The sequence below is a fragment of the Mytilus californianus genome, unplaced genomic scaffold, assembly GCF_021869535.1.
Source record: "Mytilus californianus isolate M0D057914Y unplaced genomic scaffold, xbMytCali1.0.p SCAF_6, whole genome shotgun sequence".
Lineage (NCBI taxonomy): Eukaryota > Metazoa > Mollusca > Bivalvia > Mytilida > Mytilidae > Mytilus > Mytilus californianus.
This window is the reverse complement of record NW_026262712.1, coordinates 51,938,316-51,963,190: the sequence shown is the minus strand read 5'-3', so window position 1 is coordinate 51,963,190 and position 24,875 is coordinate 51,938,316. Positions and strand designations below refer to the sequence as shown.

General features: G+C 32.3%; 2 protein-coding genes across 5 annotated transcripts in view; one reads left to right on the top strand and one right to left on the bottom strand.

Moving 5' to 3' along the window:
* Positions 1-2,165: 2,165 nt before the first annotated feature.
* The window catches only part of LOC127705222 (mitochondrial potassium channel ATP-binding subunit-like), a 99,556-nt gene continuing 76,846 nt past the window's right edge, over positions 2,166-24,875 (bottom strand). Inside the window, exons 14-17 of one of the 4 annotated variants that reach the window (XM_052209541.1) lie at positions 10,788-10,966; positions 9,208-9,266; positions 6,224-6,312; positions 2,166-2,275 (exon numbers count right to left, since the gene is read on the bottom strand). In XM_052209541.1, the coding sequence (XP_052065501.1) occupies positions 2,168-2,275; positions 6,224-6,312; positions 9,208-9,266; positions 10,788-10,966 (435 nt within the window). In that variant the 3' untranslated portion in view covers positions 2,166-2,167. The remainder of the gene's footprint in view (positions 2,276-6,223; positions 6,313-9,207; positions 9,267-10,787; positions 10,967-24,875) is intronic. The other 3 variants (XM_052209540.1, XM_052209539.1, XM_052209538.1) reach the window with 3 other exon arrangements.
* The window catches only part of LOC127705224 (uncharacterized), a 40,762-nt gene continuing 37,542 nt past the window's right edge, over positions 21,656-24,875 (top strand). Inside the window, exon 1 of the mRNA XM_052209542.1 lies at positions 21,656-23,233. Within this exon, the coding sequence (XP_052065502.1) occupies positions 21,979-23,233 (1,255 nt within the window). The 5' untranslated portion in view covers positions 21,656-21,978. The remainder of the gene's footprint in view (positions 23,234-24,875) is intronic.

Genomic DNA, 24,875 nt, shown 5'->3' with positions numbered 1-24,875 from the left:
CAACCAGAAAGGCATTAAAGCACTGCCTTTAAAAATCAGCTTTTTTTATGTGGAACCTTTACTCTGAGACTAACTGCAATGATTATAAAATTTGTTCTTTATATTTGAATAAGAAAAACACACAGAGAAAAATGACTTCAGAGATAAAGCTTTGATACTTGTGGCTTGGACACTGATGAGATATATAATTCACTGAAACTTGAACGAGTTCACTGATGTTGCGACATCACTTGTGATTTCACAAACTACCATCAGTAGCCTTTTGTTTTTAATATAGCAGGGTCTTGTTTTGTCCCTTGATTGTAATTAACAATATTTAATTATGAAATATTGGTATGGAAGAGAGGCGAAAAATACCGAATGGACATTCAAACTCATAAGTCGTAAATAAACTGAAAATGCCAGGGCAAAAAAAGGACCAAAAGACAAACAACAGCATACAAAATACAAACTAGAAAACTAAAGACTGAGCAATGCAAACCCCATTAAAAACCATGAATGAACTCAGGTGATCAGGAAGGGTACACAGATCATGTTCAACATGTGGCACCCGTCGTGTTGCTCATGTTAATTCAAATCCGTTGAAAAGACTAATTCGTAAGGTCACATTCGGGGAAAAAGAATATTAAGTGTGGTAGTCAGGATATAGCCAAATCAAAGGTTAACATTTGGTTATAAAGAGCTGACTAGTAACTCTATACATTAGCAGTTTGCTTAGTGTCCTGTAAAATGCATTTAACATAGAGGATACTAAGGTATTGGATCACACAGATATTTATATAACAGACACAGGATTAAAACACTTATTTGGTGGTATAAACAGGTAAATAACATATCTAATAAAGCTTTAAACTTTTAGAGACATAGGTAGGTATAAAGTCCTAGAGCAAACTCATAGGCCAGAACCAACCTTAGAATTAGAAATGTTGTTGGGTTGCTGTCAACAAGATACATGTATACAAAAACCCTATTGAAGGTGTGTAGACGATACCAACCATATTAAGGTTTATAAAATGCTCCGCTGGGCGCAGCTTGATACGACAAAGTTTAATGTTGGAACCTTTGGACATCAATATGACCAATTTAATAATGGGGTCCAAAATCAAAATATAATAACACGATTAGATTCAACATATTAAAGAACCCCAAGAATTCAAGACTTTAAATTAAACCTTATTGAAATCCTTCTAAAATAAGCAAATTATACAAAGTATTAGAAAAGTATTGTTTTTGGCCCCTTTTTCTTAAACATCAGAAGTCGTTACCTCCAAAATCATTCCCATCCTTCCTTTTTTTGTATGGAATCTTGTGGTACAATTTCGTAGAGATCCATAGAGACTTATACACAAATTATTGTCCGGAAACATGAAAAACAATCGTTTTTTGCCCATTTTTTGGCCCCTAATTCCTAAACAGTTTGGGCCATGACCCCAAAAAGCAATACCAACCTTTCTTTGGAGGTATGGAACCTTGTGGTAAAAAGTCATAGAGATCCATACACTTATACACAAGTTATTGTCCTGAAACAAACAAAATGCTTGTTTTTGGCTCCTTTTTCCTAAACAGCTAAAACAATAATACCCAAAATCAACCCCAGCCTACCTTTTGTGGTATGGAACATTGTGGTATAATTTCAAAGAGATCCATACACTTATAATCAAGTAATTATCTGGAAACCAAATGCAGACAACGTGATAACATTATACGAATGCAAAAATTTTGCGGTCGTATACAAAGTAATGTTTTTGCCTCTTTTTCCAAAACGGTTAGGGCCATAACCCCCAAAAACATTTCCAACCTTCTTTTTTTGCTATGGAACATTGTGGTAAATTTCATAGAGCTCCATAGATTTATATTCAAGTTAATTAATGTCTGGAAACATGAAAATCCTAGTTTGTGGCCCCTTATTCCTAAACGGTTTGGGCCAAAACCCAAAAAATCAATCATTTTGAGGTATGGAACCTTGTACTGAAAAAATTGAAACTAAAAGTAAATCACATTAATGGCATTGCTATTTTATGTTCCACATGTTCAGTTACACAACATTTTAATAAAATTATTCCTGCAATAACAGCAGGAAAATCTATCTAAAACCTTGTTTGTGCAATTAAAATAGCACATGGTAATTTTTGACAATTTTAAATATAAAAATGAAGTATCACAGTCTTTAAAAGAAATGTCCTTTCATTTCTTCAATTTCTTCCTCAATCTCTTTTTGCCGTATCAATTCCCAGTAAAGTCCTTTCTTTCTCCTTAATTCATCATGTGTTCCTTGCTGAAACATAAAGTTAAAGTAGCGGTCTCATGTATTAATATTCTACAAGTGACAATATTTACCTACACTTAGCCGTGTAACCATAGCTTTTATTGTCCTTATATTTTTTCTTGACAATTTATGGACCATAACAAATTGTCAAAAATATTAAAACGACCATAAAACCTACAGTTACATAGCTAACCAACACTATGCTTTGTACGGTACAGTCTACGTTAACGGATTACTTTACTCTAAATACCATTCATGTTCACTCGTTCAGATTGTTATATTTTCTTACAATCAAAGCGTAGATGCGCTGTAAAGGCTCTTACCTACAGGTTTTGTGATTACATTTTGTTATTTACACTCAGAAACATGCAATTGAATGTTAAGGGTCAATTTTGGTTTTCACTTTTTGTGGTTATTCACATTTCAAGTTTAAAAAAACATTCAAGTTTATCATGATGGCTTGGTGCAAATTGATTTCAAGTATGACACCAAGAAATGACCATGTCAGGTCACCAATTATTGTTTGTGATTGTCAATGTCCAACTCCGATAAAAAATGATTCTAGCATATTTTTGTTATGTATGAAAGTCTGGTAACTTTAGAAGGATGTCAACTGGCTTCAGATAGTGATTGAATTCAAAGTATGGTTGGATTATGAAAAGACCTATATTTGTACTAGTGGACGTATTTCCCCACTATGGATTTTACCATGTACTTAGGTTTACTTGAAAAATATATAAATACCAACTTCAATATTCAAGCCAAATAACAGTGATGTAATTTTGGTGGATTAAGTAAAATTACTTTTTTAGGACACAATTTCAGTTGAGTTATATACAAGGCTGAGCATGTCTTCATAAATATTTAGATCTAGGTTAAGGCGCGTCCAATTATGCCTGGATAGCAAGAGAGTCAAGACAGAAAATATAATTTTACGACAGAGATGGGTATACATGCCTGTGTTTGTGTAAGATGAACATTGTCTGGCATGTCAGCAATTCTACAGGAAAATGCATTGTATACTAGGTAACTAAATGCCCTAAAATAACATGCATATTCATATACTTCACATTTGTAACAGTTAGACTTGACCCAGTTTGGCATACATGCCTGCTGCAGTGGTTTGTGTTGTTCCCGTTGTTTAAACAATTATATAGTCAGGAAGTGGTAAAAACACATTAATTATTCATGAATGATTTGATCTTATAATTATGTAATTGTCATTTATTACACATCTCTGTACAAGAGATATTAAAAAATATTAAATATGGTATATCGTTCTTTTTTTTTCATTGGTTATTACGATAATGTGCAGTTCAAGGATTTAGAGAAAAAAAGGGGGGGTCTGGCACTGACAAGCCAACGTTTGGAGTGATACTTGTTTAAAGTCTATCCATTTATCATATATGAAGCTCTATAAGCCCCCTTTAAATCCGCCACTGTAAATTGATTTGAATATAAATGTTTGAAATATTTTTTCAAATGAATATCTCCTCTAATGAAATATGCATCAAAGGCACAATTCTTTATCGTCTTCTTTTGATATGTGTATTCATAAAATTATTTAATAATATTTGTTATTCTCGTCGGATTTTGTCAAATGTCTTAACGTCTTTTCTGTTATATTCGTGTGTTATGGTAAAGATAATTAATCACCCCCTTCGTTTATTAGATTTTAGTTTGGTTCAACGAAATTTATACGATATATTTGGTTTACAGTTTGATTCAGAAGAAACACCGACATAGCTAGATAATACAATTTATTATCTAATTACTACCACAATTTGATATTAATAAGTATTGTAATTTTCATTGTTACTAATAAATGTAATGTCAGTATTACAAATCTAATCTTGAATCAATCCTAATCCTATCTTATTTTTGGGAAATATTTTTACAAATTCAAATGAGACGTCACTTTGTGTGTTTTTTTTTAGAATTTCAAATGTGACGTCACTTTGTGCGTTGAGGCTTTGGCTAACTCGGCTGTGTATTTTTATGTGTTGGATTAAGTTGTTTTATGTAATGTATCCGTTTTTATTCTGTAGTTAGTCCCCACTTCGGTTTTATCATGTATATCTATTATATAGTCATTTTATAAAATTTACTGTTTGCAAAATTATAGATTATTCTAAATAATAAGGATGTTCTTGTCCCAGGCAGAAAACCCTGGCCGTGTTAGGCACAACTTTTTGGAAGTTTTGGTCCTCGGTGCTCTTCAGCGTTGTACTTGTTTTGGCTTTCAAACTTTTTCATCTGAGCGCCACTGATTGGTCTTGTGTGGACGAGACGCACGTCTGGCGTATTGAATGTTAAGCCTAGTACCTTTTGTTAGCTATTATTCATTTGTTTCTTTGTCCTATATGTTCTCCCATTTATTTGTATTGTGGTCCTGTCATGTGATGTTGTCGTTTTGGTGTTGTGTTTGACGTTGCCATAAAAGTGGGAGGTTTGGCATGCCACAAAACCAGGTTCAACCCACCATTTTTTTTCTTAAAATGTCCTGTACCAAGTCAGGAAAATGGTCATTGTTATATTATAGTTCGTTTCTGTGTGTGTTACATTTTAATGTTGTGTTTTTGTTGTGTCGTTGTTCTCCTCTTATATTTGATGCGTTTCCCTCAGTTTAAGTTTGTAACCCCGGATTTGTTTTTATCTCTATCGATTTATGAGTTTCGAACAGCGGTATACTACTGTTGCCTTTATTTGAAATATAAATCAAATAAGTATAATGTTTATCCCTTGTAAATATGTTTTTAAATTGAGGCCAGATCAATATGAAAGTCTTATTATATTTTCTTTCACTGCCTTACAAAAACTAAAAAAAAATCTTCAAACAAAGTGTATCACTACCATATACATGATGGACTCAGATCTGGTCAGGAGTTCAAACCTCAGATCAGTTGGTTTTTTTGTAAAAAATTTTGGGGTTTGGGGCGTAATTGTAACTGTCTAATGTCTAAATTGTATTTTTTCTTCAGTATAGTCGACCTTGCATTATTATTATCAACGACTGAAACAATCTTAAAAATATCTTAAGATTGAAATACCACTCGAAATAAACCTTAACGCTTTCACATGGATTTTTAAGTAATTCCGGTTTGTCAATTGGTTGACTGCTCATAACGCAAAATACAACTCTATCGAAAGTTTGAGAAACTAACAATAGACACTGATTGATTCTTAATTTACTGCCCAGCGTCAATGAATTACAATAAAAAACACAGAATATCACAAATAGAAGACGAAAGAATTCCACTGTTGAGGATTTTTATGATGACATATTTACTCCTCACGTAGAAACAAAATGGCTTTTGCCTGATACCATTAAAGCCACTAAGGCACTGCCTCTTAAAAATCATATCCAGTTGACAAAAATTTCCCTTAGTTTGTAGTTACTGTGATCTTGACTTTGAATATATAGAGCTTAAAATCAATAGCGATATCCCTCCCCTTCTATTACCATAATAATATTCAAATTTGGTTCCAATCACAAGCCAGGTCCTGGAGTTATCATTTATTATAAAGGAAACCGTTATTTTAGTTTATTAATAGTAACTATTTCCTTGACATATTGACCTCAGAATCTAATAGTAATATTCACTTCATTAGATGAGACCATATAATGCAAGTTCCGTCCACTTTTTAGTAAATATGACCTTGAAAAAGTACTTCATAAAGTGAGGTTTAAAAAGTAGCTTATATGTAGAAAATAAATATATTCATATTTTGATTTTAGCTCTTGACAAAATATTTGATTCTTTAAAATGTATTTAACATGTTACAACGTATTTTCTTCTTCATACTCCAGGTAAGGAACCAAATTCAAATTATGAATTTAATTAGTTCAATTTTACGGGAGTATTTTCTTTTTTTCCCACATAAATTTTAGGTTAATTAGCTTGAAGTCGCAATACATATGTAACTATAACAAATCTTAAAATCAATTAAACCAACCTCAACAATTTTTCCATTAGAGACAACAGCTATAGCATCAGCATCTCTTATAGTACTCAGTCTGTGTGCCACTATCAGGACAGTTCTACCTGTAATTTACCATGCATTATGGGTAAAATTGTTTAATTAGTACAAAAATAAAACAGTCTTTCATTGTCTTTCAAGACTAAAAAAGGAATGCCCACCCAGCAATAATATTAGTGAAATTTTATTATCTTACCCTTTAACCAATATGGGACCAGGATTACATTTATCAGGTAGAGTTCTACAAGTGTATGATGTTTCAACAATATATGTTTGGCCATTTTAGAGGAAATGCGCTCATACATGGACAGACGGAAAGAGCAGACAGACAGACTGGTGAATTTTATAATATATACCCCTCTCCCAATAATAAAAGATAATCATTGTTGCTGGGGTATAATATCTTTACAGAAGTTTTCAGTACACCAAACATAGTTGACTTACACGAATTAAACCAACCTAGTATAATATTTTTTTATCAATTAATTTAATTATCAACCAACATTTTGTTTTTAAAAGATAGGAATTTTTTTTTTTAAATGTTGATGTCTATTTCATTAAGGCAATGGTCTTCTGATAAATTTTGTTATATATCTGTATGCTCAATTTTTTTTAAAACATATTTTTATTCTAATGATTTATTATATCATAGTTACACATAAACAACATAGGATTCAGAAATTCTGAACAAGTGAAACTGCGAGCTACTGCTCACTGATGATGCCCCCGCCCAAATATTTCGGTAAACAGGAAGTTGTTAAGTGATGAAACGCATCACACATAATAGCTGACTTATATAAACCCTGAAACCAAATTTCAGAAATCCTTATGATGTAGTTCCTGAGAAAGCTGCGACGAAAACATATTCATGGGACGGATGGACGGACTGATGGATGGACGGACGGACGGATGGATGGACGGACAGACAGAGGTAAAACAGTATACCCCCACTTTTTTAACCCGCCCAAATATTTTGGTAGACAGGAAGTTGTTGAGTGATGAATCTGAAAACGCATAACACGGTATAGCTGACTTATATAAACCCTGAAACCAAATTTCAGAAATTCCTATGATGTAGTTTCTGAGAAAGCTGCGACGAAAAATAATATTCATGGGACGGATGGACGGATGGATGGACGAACAGACAGAGGTAAAACATTTTACCCTCACATTTTTAAAGCGTGGGTATAAACATTCAGTACAAAGCATATCAAACTGTCCTTTTTTAGCAGGTACAATTAACAATATAATGAACATAGCATGCAGTGTGACAACTATATGAATAAGAAAGACAACAATACAATACATTAAGGAGATAATATGAATTGCAAATTTATTCAATAGTGAATAAACAGATGCGCCAGGAGCGCATGATTACCCCTGAACGTCATAGCAGAAATTTATAAAAAAAACTTCAGGGAGTTTATTTTAATATATATAAACCAGTAACCAAAGTTTCATGAGAACTGCTGAAAGGATTTTTGAGTTATTGTCCGAAAACGGGAAAATTCCCCCTTTTTATGAATAAAATCCCATAACTCATATATGTAAAATGTAAAATGATAAAAATCGAAACGTAGTTCTTACATCAATAGATATAAACAATTCACCAAATTTTCATGAAAATAAGTCAAAGCGTTTTTGAGTTATTGTCCAACATGTTGACGACGGACGGACGGAGGTATAAAAATAGTTAAGTCAGTAAAATATTGCAATAAAAAAAAAATGTTTTCTTTTACAAAAATATCTGTTGTTCTGTTCTGATATTAAAATTTCTGTCCCAAAAAAATCGATACCCTGAGATCTAAGATCTGAGATGTTTACTTTCTTATCAAGTGGTTTTTGGTTTTTAGTTGTCTCATTGTCGCATAATTTTCAGTTTATTTAAAGCTAATTATAATAAATATAAATTGCTTATGACTTTTTTTCTCCTTCAATATAAGAATAAGGAGATGAAGTATGATTGCCAATGAGACAACTATTCACCCAAGTTCAAATGAAGTTGATGTAAGTAATTAAAGGCAACTGTACTGCCTTCAACAATGAGAAAAACCCAAACTGTATAGTCGGCTATAAAAGGCCCGGACATGAAAAATAAGAAACTGTTCTATTGAGAAAACCATGGAAGTAATATGAAAATAACGGCCTGATTTATAACAAAACAATTTACGAAAAAAACAAATATGACAGACATGAACCAACAACAACCACTAAATTACAGGCTCCTGGAAAAAAAATATGACAGACATGAACCAACCGCAACTACTAAATTACAGGCTCCTGACTTGGAACAGACACATAAAGGATATGGCGGGGTTTAACATGTTTGTTAGCGGTCAACCCTTCCTTAACCTGTGACCTTGGTGTTACAGCACAACATAAGAACAAACTATAAAAATCAGTTGAAAAGGCTAAACTAATCAGATTGATACAAAGCAGAAAAATATCTATCAAAAACACAGACCAGACGTGGCAGGGTCTTCATATATCCATAACAACAAAAATAACAAAAAGTAAGATCTGAGAGTACTCGCAGTTACTGACAGCTATTTCAAAGCCAATAACAACTAATAAAAAAAAACATGTACCTAAGGCTAAAACATCAATCAGTACACATCCAACATCCAATGGATTTAGTGTAGATGTCATTAAAAGTTAGAGAAAAACATGATCTTGTGCAATAACAAAATATATATATCGACATATTGTAGGACCGTGAAAGTGTATACGCAGTACACTACAACTTACTTAGGGTGCCCATGTTTAATCTGGGTATTTAAATTTTAACTGACAAAAACATTTCTTCCAGAAGGGACAGTTTTCATTTGTTATTACTGGGAATTATGATAAATAAATTCGTAAAAATTTATAATCTGTACTGTTTTTAAATTATTCACATTTCGTCTTTTTCTCAATTTATAAAGTCATACTGTAAATAGATAATTTTATAAAAACTTTACCTTTAATCATATTATTCAAAGCTTCCTGCACTATTCTTTCTGATTCAGCATCAAGAGCACTGAAAAAATGAAGAAAACAATATATGTTTGTATATATTTTAAAATTTTAATAACATATTTGATATAAAAATATCAATATATATATCTATAATAGTAATAGAATAATTAATAACATATTTGGTATAAAAATATCAATATATATCTATAATAGTAAAGGAACAAATTTATTGATTTTCTAGCATTACTAATTTTTCCTCTTATAGAATGTATAGACAGAATTTCTTTGTGTTGATTTTCAAATGCATATTGAATGCACTTTTGAATGCCAAATTCTCCAAAGAGAAAAATAATCTTGAACTCTTTATTTTGTCATGTGATCTGTTTCATGACCAATCCTTTTGCTCTGAGAGTTGGTTCAGCCAAGATTGTTTAGTGTAAACAAAGGTAATGGTACTTGCATGGATGCTCATTGAGATCATATCGTCATATGTAGATAGAGCGAGTGTTAGTAAAGTAAATGAGGATCTCTATCATGCTTTATAATAAAAATCATTGAAATCATTGAAATCATTGAAATTCTAATTTACTAACAGTAATCGATAACCTAGCTCCTATTGGGTTGAATAAATGACTAACAGTTAAACAGGTTGTGATGATCAACCTTAGATTATATTTACATAACAGTGCAGGCAATGTTGAAATATTTTAATGTTCCAAAATCAACACCATCCTCAGCGGTTTCAGAATCTGATGCATTGTGGAGAATGAAAATCTAAATCTTATTGATGAAAATTGTTATGTTTTTGCAGATAATTATTTTTAAAAAATTTGAATCTGAAATAATCTTCATTTATTTTGATTTTATACAAGACAATTATACATTGTAACACACAAGGAACATGTGCGCTTGAAACTGACATATATATATATAATTTAAATTGCCTTTAGACTTGCATTAAGTATCAGTCAACACAACAAAATAAGTGTCTAAGAAAAACCTCCATCAATGAAAATCCTTGGTAACTTTGACATGACCAAGTAAAAAATACTAACTTATAGATTGCACTTTGTAAATACAGCTGTTTCACAAACCATGCCTCTTTTGGGGAGATATATAATATTCATAGATATTTTGTTTTGTTTACCTACTGGTTCCCGGATGTGATTTCTATGTTTCATCTTGTAGATATTTTACTTTGGAATGTTACCAGTATAAATACACATGGATAGCAGCTAGATTGAATTCTAAGGAAGACCCAAAGTGAAGGGAGGGGTAGTACAGAATTTTGATATAAGTTTAAGCTTTTAGAAGTTCAAAGCATACAAAGTTGAAAATATGCTGCAAAGCCCTATATTTTGACCTTTGAAATAATTAGTAGTGCATATGAACTTTCCATTATAGGATATGATTTTTTACGAAACTTCATAGTAAAAGTGGAACAGTTTTTGCCTTAAATGAGTTTCTATGGGAAATTGCATTGTCTATATTTACAGAAGTGCAACCTATAAAATTCAACCTTTTCTTCCACCATTGTAAACTTGCAGCAATGGAAAAACGTATTAGCAGCATACAATTTTACCTTGTAGCTTCATCTAGTATTAATATTGATGGATTTTTAATGAGAGCCCTGGCTATGGCTATCCTTTGTTTTTGACCTCCCGAGACAGTGACACCTATTTCTCCCAGTACAGTTTTATATCCCTCATGAAACACTGTGATGAAACTGTGAGCATTGGCAAGATCAGATGCCTCAAAAACCTGTCAATATGTAAAACATATTAAAGAGCACATTCATTATAGACTCTCGTTAGCTAGTTTCTTTTCTGTAACAGAATATTTCAAACAATAGGTAACTACTTTATTCAGCAATTTGTTGTCTTTATCCTACTCTATTAAAATCATTGTGAGCATATACTGTAAATTCAGAAACTATTGCATGCATTTATTATTGTGAATTTTTAATAGAGGACAAAAAGCAAGATTAGGAAAATCTTCATACAGAATGAGATATATGTATCGTTTATCAGAATGCAAGTTCTTATTATTGCGATACTCACACAGTTGCAATATTTGCATTATCATAAAAACCACACAATAATTTCTGAATTTACAGTGCGTAACAGCTGTGATATTTAAAATATTAAGTTTCTAACTTCTACTTCATTTGGTTTGTGATGGAAAGTTGTCTCATTGGCAATCCTACCACATCTTCTTTTTTTATACATGTTTTTTTTTTATTACAGAACCATTGGCCTGTTTGACATGATTCTGCTTTCCCAAACGTTGACATCTTTTTAATCAAAATTTAATCAGCATTCAGAACATGTAGCCATTTATTTCTGTGGCGAAGTTTTCCAGTGGATATTTTTCAATAAAAAGGAAACTGGAAGGTAAGTTAGAGCACCTGAGGAGATTTAAAGTATCCTTAAAATCATAAAACAGAAAACCTTTCATCAACAAGTCCAGTAAATTCACAAATTAATGCAATGCTTTATTCAATGCGAAAAAGTCAACACAATGAATGAACACTGCAATCACCAAAATGTGTTTAGCTAATAATACTGTGGATTAATTAATATTCGTTGGATACCAATTTCCTTGGATTTCGTGGGTACAGTATAACTACGAATTTTAATATTCAACGAATTACAAATTTTCTAAAAGAATGTAGTCAGTTATTGCCAAAACAACAAAATTAAATATCCATGTAAATGCTAGTTTTCCTCAATCTACGAAAATTGGTACCCACGAAAATAAATGAATCCAGAATAGACTACTGTAATATGTTCATAAATAATTGTTTAAATGTCTGTAGACAAACATTCAAACCAGTACATAAACGAAATAAAATCTGAATTATACCACAAGAGGTGACAATTAGAAATTTATATGATAAAACAGAATACAAAAATGTTTAAATGCTTTGAAACTTTTTGTTACTGGTACTTAAATAATCATTATTATGCCAATACCTTTAAGTCTGTAGCATCTGGTCTCCCATATCTTATATTCTCCATTACACTGGTGGCAAATAATACTGTTAAAAGTGCTTATGGTAAACTTTTTATGATTTCACTATATTCATTTAAAGCAAAGCTGTGTCAAATATATACCTCAATCTGGATTTTTTAAGCCAAATTCAACATAGATTTAACTTGTCACATTTCATACAAATACTGAGACATCTTGATGTACTGGTATATTGTGTATATTTTCAAAGGTATAATAAAAATATGAAAACTCTTTTATCAAGCAACAAATGTCAGCCTTTGAAGAAGTTATTCCCCAGTCATTATATAAAAAGCACATAGCTGAGAGGGTGATAGAGCAGATTGTTACCCCGAGAAAAACATTGTTTACCACTGCGAAGTTAATGTTGACAATGCCTTTTCGAGGGGTAACAATTTACTTTATTATACTGAATGTTCTTTTATTACTGTCTGTTTAATTTCAAATTCAAAGTAATAAAATATGACATCTTGTACATAACACTCATCCATATTTAGTAAAGCGCACACATGATCAAGATTCTCTGTGATGGGTAATAGAGTGTTTGCCATGGGATAGACTAAATTGTCTCCCGCATATCAACCAATCAGAACCTCATCTTGACATTGAAGAATAATAATTCATATTATCCCTTGATTTCTTCCATACATCATTTGTTCCTACATGTTATTAATGAGTATCGACCTTACATTGATACTTTAAGCTAACTTGATATAAATGTATTGTTTTTACTGCCTAGTTCAAGGTTGAAAACTTTTCAAAAATGTGATAAGAGACCTGTTCCTTTGACACTAGCTTATTTCCAGTCTTTCGCTGTATTATTATATGTGGTATACGTTAATCATATATACTGTAAAAGCAGAAATATTCGTTAAAGTTTTTATTTCGTTTATTTCGTGGGTATATAATATCCACGATATTAAAACCCCCCACGACATTTAATTTAGCCTACATAGAAAAATACATTTACAAACTAGAAAACTATAAAAATCAATCTCAATGAAATCCATTTAGAGACGAAACTACAAAAAAACATTAGTGGTTTTACAGTACATTCAAATTGTATCCTATAGATGCATGTATACCTTTTTTTTTTAAAGGAGGTAACTATAAACAAGTACGAATGAACAAAGAAGACCAGGGGTATAAGTTAATGAGATAGCAACCCAAGGCGAAAAATAACGAAATGAAATTAGTATATTTTATGTTATATTGAAAGAAGAACAGCAATGAAAACACTAGCTGTTCCTTTTATAAAAGGTTGTTTCCTTGAACGTTATTTTGTCTCATGTTTGTGAGGTCATTGGTGAAAATTATCATTTGTTGCTGCTCTGCTAAGTATGTCACTTAATTATGACAGCATTAAAACCTACTTGATTGATAAAGCCTATAGCTCTGCCTCTGAGCCATGATGGATCCAAATCTTTAATATCTTCGCCATCTAATGTTATCTTTCCTTGACCTACTTCATAAAACCGTTCTAACAGTGCAGCAACTGCAGATTTATCTAGATAAAAATAATATTCAAGGCTCATGATATTGATAACAACTTATCAATCACATTCTTTGAAAAGCATCTATATGTCTAGTTGAGTTTACTCCCTTGTCATACAGGTTACTTTGCTACCCATAACGCCAGTAGACATGTAAAGATGTTTTCTGTGTCAGAATTCGGCCACTAAAATTAAGACACATTTTATGCACAGATTTTCATGATTTGTTTTGTAACTGGTATCAATGTACAAACAGCTGTGGTAACATATATTTTCACTTATCTATCTCGTCAACAAACAATTTAAAAAAAATTTATCATAAATTTTCAGTAAAATAACTAAAACTCCAGATTCTGAGTCTTTTTTTTCTCCTGAAAACTATCAAAATGCTGTTTTCAAGTTGAACGTTTGCATAGATGTCAATTTTACAGATTTTTGGGACCATATTTTTTTAACTATGAAAGGAGGAAGTATGATAAGAGCCATACATTGGACCCTAATATCACAAAATAGTAAACTCATTCAAGCCTTTCAAAATTTTGTTTATTGATAAATGAACAGATTATTATGTGGAAACTTAAATTCAGAAAAATCACTTGGGATGTCACTATGACCTAATAAACATGTCGAAAATGCATATTTTACCTAAAATGCATTTTCACACATAATTTTTTGGTGAAGATATATATGAACAAGAGCTTTACCCAAAAAGGTATTTTGAAAACATTAACATCATTATAAAACACATTTGTTTTTGTTGGGGGGAGGGGGTTAAGCTGTTGCTCTTATCTAAATATTTATGACAAGGTCTCAAATAAAGGCAACAGTAGTATGCCGGTGTTCAAAAGTCATAAATCGATTGAGAGAAAACAAATCCGGGTTACAAACTAAAACCAAGGGAAACACATCAACTATAAGAGGAAAACAAAGGAACAACAGGAACACTGAAGTGCAACAAAAACAAACGCCAACATACATAGAAACGAACTATTTGATAACAACTGCCATATTCCTGACTTGGTACAGGACATTTTAAGAAAAAAATGGTGGGTTGAACCTGGTTTAATGGCTAGCCAAACCTCCCCCTTCATGACAATGTTAAAAAATATCGCAAAAATGACAACACTACGTGACAGAAATACAGCACCAACACACGTCAGAACATTCATCACAGAGAAATGCACAAACAAATGATATAATAGTCGACACAACATGCAAACCGCAGAACAACAACGAACATATTCCATCAACGACAGACACCACAGGATATCAAAAACAGTGACGCGCTTACGTAACTAACATGCAATCTCGAACTTTATACAATTATTTTCACTATACTCGTCCTAACAATTTTCATGACAATGATGGTATTGAAAGGCAATTTTATAATTATTTGGACTACAAACGACAAGACATAACACATTATCCAACTGAAACCATAACAGAAACATCAAAAATAAATACATGAATGTTGAATGTACAAAACACCGAGACACGTCGTATAGCAATGCAAATTAACACTCGGTTTAACAGTCATATTCGGGAATAGGTCACGTTCGGTACTTAGCAGACAGACAACATAGATGTTAAACCACAATCTAAGACGTGGTGAAAATGTCATTCGTTAGTTTAGACACAGACACATCGTATAGATCAACCAATTAGTGATGGTGTCCATAAAATTTACGGAGTGTCATTTTTAATCTTTTCCCCTCATAACTCTGTTGGAGAAGTTTCTGCGTAGGGAGCACACTCCTGTATATGAAGTCCTTATAGTGTGAACATGCACGAGCATAACGTATCAATTGAGATATGTAAAAACCATACGACGGAGCAGAGGGTATGTTACTGCTGAAAAATGGGAAATTGATGATTGGGAAGTTGAAATCATCCCGTTTGTCATAGATTTTAGTGTGGAGTCGTCCATCTGTGTCAATATTGAGGAAAAGATCAAGGTATGAAGCAGTCCTTCTTGTATCAGTAGTATCCTTAATTTCATGTTCACTGGGATATATGAGATGCAAGTACTGACTGAAATATGGGTTATTCAGTGATAGGACATCATCGATATATCTGAAAGTAAAATTAAAGAATTTTGCAAGGTGCTTTTTCTTTTTGTCTTTTAGAAGGTTCTGAATGAACTCTGTTTCATACGAGTACAAAAACAAGTCGGCCAGAAGGGGTGCACAATTAGTACGCATTGGAATACCGACTGTCTGTTGAAATATCAATCCTCCAAACTCAACAAATATATTGTCGATTAAAAAGTCCAGCATTTTGATAATATCATTTCACTGTATTTGCTGATAGAATCAGTGTGGTTCTTCACAAAATAAGAATTATTATAACTCAAAACAAGAAATTTATATCTACGATTCCCATTTTTATAGAAAAAGCTCTGTTTAATGAGATGATGAAGTCGATCTTTCAGTTGAGCATGGGGAATAGTTGTGTAAAGCGTAGAAAAATCAAAGGTCTTGATGTTGCTTCAAAATTGCAGAGATTGTGATCCGAGATTTAGCAGTAGATCGTTAGAATTTTTTAGAATCCACATCTGATTGACACCACTGGTGAAAGAAAAGTAGTCAACCCTTTAGAAAGATGTTTAGTCGAACATCTTGATGAACCAGCTATGTATCGTTCTTTATACGGAGTTTTGTGAAGTTTTGGTATCCAGTATAATGACGGTAGATTTTCTTCGTTTTCTTTGATGTTAATACCAAATGAAAGATTTGTGATTTTGTAAAATTTCATCCTTTGTAAATGATGTTAAGGAATATGTAGGATTACCAGTTGTACTGTTTATTCCAAGCTCTTTTGTGAGACATTGCTAATAATGGTTTTTACATACGAGGACAATATTATTCTCAAATCAGGCTATTTTAAATTTTGGCAGCTTAATATAAGAAGTTAAAAGCCTTATGCCAAGAGGTAAGACAAAATGCAACAAAGAGCTGCGCCATGAGCGCATGATACGCCCGTCGCTTTTTCAAAGAATAAAGTTCCATATTTCTTCAATGTCATTTCAGAAATTTATAAAAAAAAAACTTAAGAGAGGTATTGTCCGAAAACTGGAAAATCACCCTTTTTTAATGAATAAAACCCCATAACTCTGAAACGTAAAATCGAAAGAGAGCTCACGTCAATAGATATAAACAATTCGCCAAAGTTTCATGCAGATTGGTTAAAGCGTTTTCGAGTTATTGTCCGACGTGTTGACGACGGACAGAAAGAATGACGAACGGACAGACGGGCGGACGGACGGACAGACGGACGAATTGACAACGATATACCATAATAAGTTCCGTAAAAGGGCGTATAAAAATATAAATACTGATATCTGACCATTGGCAGATCCAAGGAGGGTGTTCCGGGGTTGCAATCACCCTATTATTCGATTTAATAAAGAAATTTAAATTACGATTCATGGTGTGCCCGGGTTGAAACCCCCCTTTTCAAACTGGCTGGATTCTCTTCTGACGACAGTCTTGTGAACATCTGAAGGATGTGATTTGATAGATGATTTGTAAAACTCTCTGATTTTCAATTTTCAAGGGGCCAAACAAATTTGCCTTATTGCACCTTCTCCTTTCTATCTCAAGTCCAAATATAAATATTATATCAATGAATAACTATGCAGATGTGGATCTATTTGGATCATCAAAGAAAAAATAACAACATTCATTTGACAATATATTAGGGTTATACTAGGAGGTAGCATTCATGAAACAAGTTATCAAAAATAAAATGATTTAGTACCAGAAATGTGAATACATTTTTTAAGATAGCTTCAGTTCAGTTTTCAGATCGATGAACTCTATGTACAAATAAACACAAATCTGTAATCACTAACAACGGGTCAAAATTAATTGAAATCATTTTCAATTCAAACATTAGTTTCTTTGACTTTTATTTAGCTCTAAATCATTTTATTATTGGAGACTGATTTATTGATCTTATAGAAAAGAAGTCACTTGTTAAAATATTTATAAACTGGACTTGACTAATAAGGAGCAACACTATTTTTAATGGACTGGACCATAAACTGTTGACACAGAGATATGTCTCGCCTTTTTGTAATTTTAATAATGCAGATGTTGATATTAACAGAGCAACACTTAAACATTTAAGTTATGCAAATGTTCAAAGGGATTGAAGTTAAAATTTTGGCATGGTAGCCCACAGCCAATATATATAGTTCAATACAAGAAAAGCAGAAATTTTAGTAGCCCACATCAAATTTTAGGGGTCCAAAATGTCCAAAGTCAATGAACCATGACTGAAAGTACATGGCTAAACAATCTCCATAGAAATGAGAAGTGCCAATGCTAATGCAACTGCATACCAAATATCATTGACTTATATTAAGTCGTCCCTTTAAAACACACCTAAACACAAACATTAACTTGTATACTATATAAAAGTTTCAAAGTCAATAAACCATGATGAGGGGGTGGGGCTATATATAATTTCCATGGAAACGAGACTTGCAAATGCTAATAAATTTCAAACCAAATATCATTGACTTAACATTAGCGGTTCATCTTAAACTGATCAAATCACAAACTAATACATGTACACTAAGCAAAAGTTTCAAAGTCAATAGACCATGACTGAGGGGGTGGGGCCAACTATTCCCCATGGAAATGAGATTTGCAAATGCTTATACAACTGCATACCAATTAACATTGGCCTAGCACTACTGACTCCCCATAAACTGGTCTAATCACAAACTAATACATGTAAATTTCATTTACCTACTACTAGTGGTTCTCAATGAACTAGACTTAATCACAAACTAATACATTGTTGACGCCGCCACCGCTGCCGCCGACGCCGGAAACAGCATACTTATGTCTCACTTTTTGAACCCGTCAAGCGAGACAAAATAGGAACAGCCGATTCTTGGCCAGATATACTCTTTTTCAAATGGAACGGACTGTCTTCAATTAGTAAATATACTAAATTAGAGTTGTCTCATTGCAATTATACCACATCTTCTAATTTTTATAAAACTAAAATTCAGATTGTTTTTTCTTTATTGGTCAACAAATAAATAGTAAGACTTGAAAAAAACTCACAAACAGACAATCAAAAACATTTTGATTATACCATAATAGGTACTTCTATAAGTAAAGTTTGTTTTTCTAATTGATTTTTTTTATTTCTTACATCTTCATGCAATGGCCCAAAAATGATACATTCCATGTGATAATAATCACAAACTAATACATGTAAACTAAGCAAAAGTATCAAAGTCAATAGACCATGACTGAGGGGGCAGGGCCAAATAATTTTCATGGAAATGAGATGTGTTAATATAACTGCATAACAAATATCACGGACTTAACATTAGTGGTTCCCCATAATCTGACCTAATCGTAAACTTAAAACTAGATATGGACGATGCCCCCCTCTGCTCTGCCACATGCATGAGTATAGTTCCACATGCTTTAGATTTGACAAACAGCGTTGTTGAAGTACAAATTGAAATTGTTGTGCCGTCTGTAAGACACAAATGATGTCCTGTCTGACTATTAGGAATTATAAATTTAACACTATGTATGATAATTTTTTATTTATATTCTGAATGTCTACACTTGCAGGACTCAATGTCCAGCCAAAAGGCTTCAACTTTCCAGTTTCAGTAGTCACCAAGTTCAACTTTCTATTTCCAGTGTTCACCAAGTTCAACATCCCTGTATTGATTAAATATTTGACAATACTAAAATATGTTATTTATTGCATTAGGGACATTAAACTGTAGAAGTATAAACCATGTTTTCAAATGTATAGCAAGTGAGAAGGAAGAAGTCCAACTACCGATTTTTGTGAATATGTAACATCCTCCTTTCTGACTTTTAGTACAAGAAAAATGACTAAGTTTGAGACTAGGCTTGTAAACGGAAAAAATGGAGTGAAAATTTGATCGGTTTACTTCCGTTGATGGTTACTACCTTACATGTAATGAAATGTTATATGAAATTTTAACTGTAGTATTGGACAGGATAAAACATCACCCATTCCAAATATTTCTTCATTTGAAAAAAAACAAACTGCACATTTTTTTTTAAATGCCAATTTAACAAAGACTAGTAGGGAAAAACAATGGTGGAACATGTATTACTCCTCAAAACCCTATTTATTTTTGTTCCTTTTTTATTTTATTAGCTCTTCAATATTTATATAAGATTTGGACTTTCAATTTGTTTGGCTTTAAGTATCACTGAATATACATTAACTGTCGAAATTTGTATCTGGTCCAGTAAAATTAGTACCGTAAATATCATTAATACCATTGATAAGATACCTCTTCTGGTGGACTGTTAGTCCCCATGGTAATCATCAGCCAAGTAGCCAGTACCTTGATACAGGTATGAAAGATCATTAGAATATGAATATTGTTATATTGAAATTTGCTGTTACACACAAAAAATGCATAAAATTGTGGAGTTCTTTTTTAAATATAATTCCCTCATGCATACCTCTGATTCCTTATGAGGGTTTGGGTTTACTTTTAGTACTTTTTTGTTTAATCACCTCTTCAACATTTGTGTTAGGTTTTAGTTTTTAAAATATTTTGGACTTGAACATTACTGAAGAGACATTAATTGATGTAATGTAAATCTAACACAGCAAAATTATTGCTGTGAATGAAACTGTCATATATATCAAACAATTTACTCTATAATGAAAATATGTACTAAGTTTCAAGTTAATGTGGCCACAATCAACCTTAAACCAAAACTTTTCCTGATATAAACAAACGGACAGACAAATGGAGGAATGAACGAATGAATGGATGGACAAATGGCACAAAGACCAAAAAACAGAAAATAAAAGAGTTCTAATGTCCCCGCGTAACACATATTTTATCTGTCAAAGGGCAATAACTAAAAAAAACAACTTTTTGTTTGTTCTTTAAAATGTTTATGAATATCTTAGAGAAATGAAGGCTACAGAGCAAATGCAATGCAATTTCTGATATAATAAATATTTCCTATCAGGATTACTCTTTTAAAAGTATTTGTTTTGCACTGATTTTTGTTTCCAAGACATTGCTGATATAAATTTGTACAAATCTTGCATAAATGATACAGGTGAGAGTGCTTACAATGCAATTTCCATCTAATCAATATTTCCGAGGGACATAACTCTTCTGAAATTATTGATCAGCACTGATTTTCAAACTTGTTCCAGACATTGCTGATATAAATCTATGATATAAACTTCATAAAAATCTGGAAAGAATTGTTCACATAAGAGCGCTAACAACGCAATTTTCCATATAATCCAAGGGTCCTTACTCTTTTTAAATTGTTGATCAGCACTAATTTTCAAACTTCTGCCAGAAATTGATGATAAAATGTGTAAGGGGTTCTACAGAACCCGATGTCTCGCCTACGATTGCTGCTTAGTGTTAAAGTGTAATGTTGACTTAAAAAGGGAGTCCATTTATCAGTAAAATACAGAATGTTAAAAAAGATTCAAACTTTCTCTTTAGATACTATTTCTTGGTCTTTAAGATTAGCTTCTGTCCAAGTTTTATAACAATCCATGAAGGTTAAAAAACAAATAATGTCCAAAAAAAATTAATCCCAGACTGTCAGTAAATGTTAAAACTGTAATAAAAAGTCCATCTATCAGAAAAATAAAATACGGTAAAAATGTAAATAAATATTTTCAACATTTTGCTCTGGATACTGTATTTTTGTCATAAACAAGCTTCAGTCCAAAGTTCATCAAATTCCGGTACCAGACAGATGGGTGCCCGGTATTTCTATGTCAGTCTGCATCAGACCACCATGTACTATAAAATGATTCTACATATGGGATATGTCAGTTGTTCTCGACTAAAATTTTATGGTTAATTTACATAATAATGCATGACGGAGATCATAATTTTTCCTTTTCAGGTCAGTTATTTTAACTCATCCAATTGGTCTCTGGTGGTAAGTTGTCTTATTAGCGATGATACCATATCATCTCCTTACTTTTATATTAGGTCATCAAATAAACCATGTCGACCCTCGGAACAAGGCTATATAATATATGCATACAGTACTAGTACAAAGACAATTTGCATCAAGTCTTCAATAAAAACAAATACCATTTGAAACCAGCCTAGCAAGAGTAATGCTCTAGGAAATACTATTATATCAGGAAAATGTACATGTATTACGATTTTTTCATATATAGATAATTGGTGAACTATGAGGACTGGGCCAAGCAGGCTAAAATAACTTATGATTTATATATGTTTAGGGCATGGCATCTAGTAAACCTATACCATGTGGACCTTGTCAACAAGCAACAGTTAACATAAAAGCTGACGTCTGGTGTTACAACTGTGATGAAGGATTATGTTCAACATGTTCAAGTCATCATAAACGGTCCAAAGGAACACGTGATCATAAGACAATTGATATAAAAAGTTATAAACCATCCGTCCGAGCTATCAAAACAGAAAGTGACAAACACGGTCAACAATTCCTCCTGTACTGCCCCAGTCATTTAATGCCTTGCTGTGATGTATGCATTTCCCTTAGTCATTCAAAATGCACTGGAATAAAAAGTCAAGCAGGTGTAGTAGAGACAACTAAAATTGAAAAATCTAAGGGAACTGTAGAGAGAGACATTAATTCTATCTTATCTTTTTTGGACCAATTAGTAAACAACAAATCAAAAAACATAAAAACAGTAGAACATCAGAATATGAGCATGAAGAAATCACTTAGAGACATTCGAATGAAAATAAATAAACATTTAGACCACCTGGAAAAGACATTATGCCAAGAAACAGATACCATTTGGAATCAGGAAAAATCAAAAGCAGTAGATTTCATCTCTGAAGTTGAAGCGACAAAGAAAAACTTGATGGAAATGAAAGAACATTTGCAAACAGTCACAACAAATACTTCAAAACTTCAATCATTCCTAGATGTACATCAGATTGAAGAAAAAGTTCATCAATGTCAAAGATATGTCGACGATCTGGAAAATGATGAGAGGATCAAAGAATTTGACTTCAAAATAAAGCAAAATAATGAAATAGAAAAGATACTTCGCAAACTAGTATCAATAGAATCTTTTGGAGAAGTAATGGTTGTTAAGACACAAACAGACTTGAACAAAGAAACAAGTGTGAGGATGGAAGCACAAGTAGAATCACAAGAACAATCCAATATACACAACATTACAATGAATATTGTGACAAAGATCAAGTTGAACATTATTAATTTTATTAGTGACATGATATGTCTGATGGATGGAAGAATTATAGTATTGGAAGAGAAGGGTAAAGTTTATCTACTGACTCCTAATGGAAAACTTAAGAAACAGTTAAAAATATTAGATAAAGCCATCAGTGTTACACAGATCAATCAAAACACTTTTGCCTTAACTTATCCTGATGAGAAAGCCATTAAGATCTTCGATATGGAGAATGAAACATTTATCAAAGTTATAACAATACACAAAGAATGCAGAGGTTTATCATTCTCCAATAATTCTCTTGCCATAGGTTTGGATCAGAATGAGATCTGTATTATAGACTTGGAAGGGAATACACTAAAGTCAATACAAGTTCACAGTATATCAAACCTGTTGAACCTTGTTTACTGTAATGACAGAGTAATCTATAGTGACTATCTTGGTAAAGCAGTATACTATTATGATAGATCAGGTGAACAGATCTGGCAATACAAACAGGATTTATCAGGACCAATGGGACTTTGTATAGATACTTATGGAAACACTTTTGTAGCAGACTATGTATCTAATAAAATAATAGTAAGATCAAAAGATGGACAGGACAGTAAAGTACTGATTAGTGAGGTGGATGGACTGATGTATCCTAAGTGTATTAATTTTAAACATATAATGAGTCTTCAGGTTTTATTTGTGATGACACTGGCAAATACTTGACCAAATTTGATTTATCTTATGGATGACATACACAATGAGAATTTTATGGCATTACTTGCCTATGAAACTATTAATATATAACCAGTGGTGATATTTGGCGTAAAGTGTAAGGGAAAGGAAAGGTAGACAAGTGTATAGATGTATATATGAATTGTTGGGTTACTGTCTAATTAATGTCAACCTCACATATCATTATATTCCTGAGTAGAGATATTTGATGTGAAGATTGAATGTGAAAAGAAATGCAGGCAAGAGTATAGATGTATGTTTTAAATATCCCTTTGGTATCTTCCACCCCTCAATTAGTGTATTGTTCAGTTACTGTATACATAAGAAATGACCACCTCAAATATCATTATATATAGAATAACCATACATGATACATTGTCTCGAAATATAAATTTAATTTGTACAAGGCTTAGAAACAGATAGAAAGCGAGGCTTTGCTGAGCATATCTGTCCTGTTTTGATCCGAGTACAAATAAAATTCATATTACAACACTTTTGAAATTTTAAAAGAAAAGAGTCTTTTTTGTCACTTTGTGTAGATTTTTTTCAACATAACTTTTCGTGTGGAGTGGTTGGTGGTGGTTGAAATATATTTCATAATTTTTGTGTTACATTCAGTGAATTTTAAGAAAATGTGTATTTCAACATTTTTTAGGAAAGAAATCTCCTCTCCAATTAGATGTATATTTTGGTTGATTAAAACTCGCTTCTCTTTGATCAGTGTTTACATTGAATTTTATAGCATAACTTTGAATAGTTATATATTGAGACATAGTTTATTTAAAAGGATTCACTAGCTATTTGAGTAATAATGAGCTGAGTTAAATTTGTCAGTCAGCGGATAACAAGATGTATTTTACTGTTTAGCTTGTGAGTTGTTTGGTGTTTAGTTAATTATAGATCTGCTGGAGTTAATTAAAGATCAGGGTTATACTTTGTTGACCTTTTCATACAAGTCTTAATGTAGGATTAAATATTGTCCGCCATGAAATTATGTGCACCAGACATTTTTTCACAGTAAAATGTGTCCACGGACATAATGTAAATTATGAAATATCGCCCGGACGATATTTACCTATGAAATCATGTCCATAGATGTGAAAAAGTGTCCTTCAAAGAAAGGACAATATGAAAAAGTGTCCTTCATAGAAAGGACAGTATTTCATGTGAAAAAGTGTCCTTCAAAGAAAGGACAATATGAAAAAGTGTCCTTCATAGAAAGGACAGTA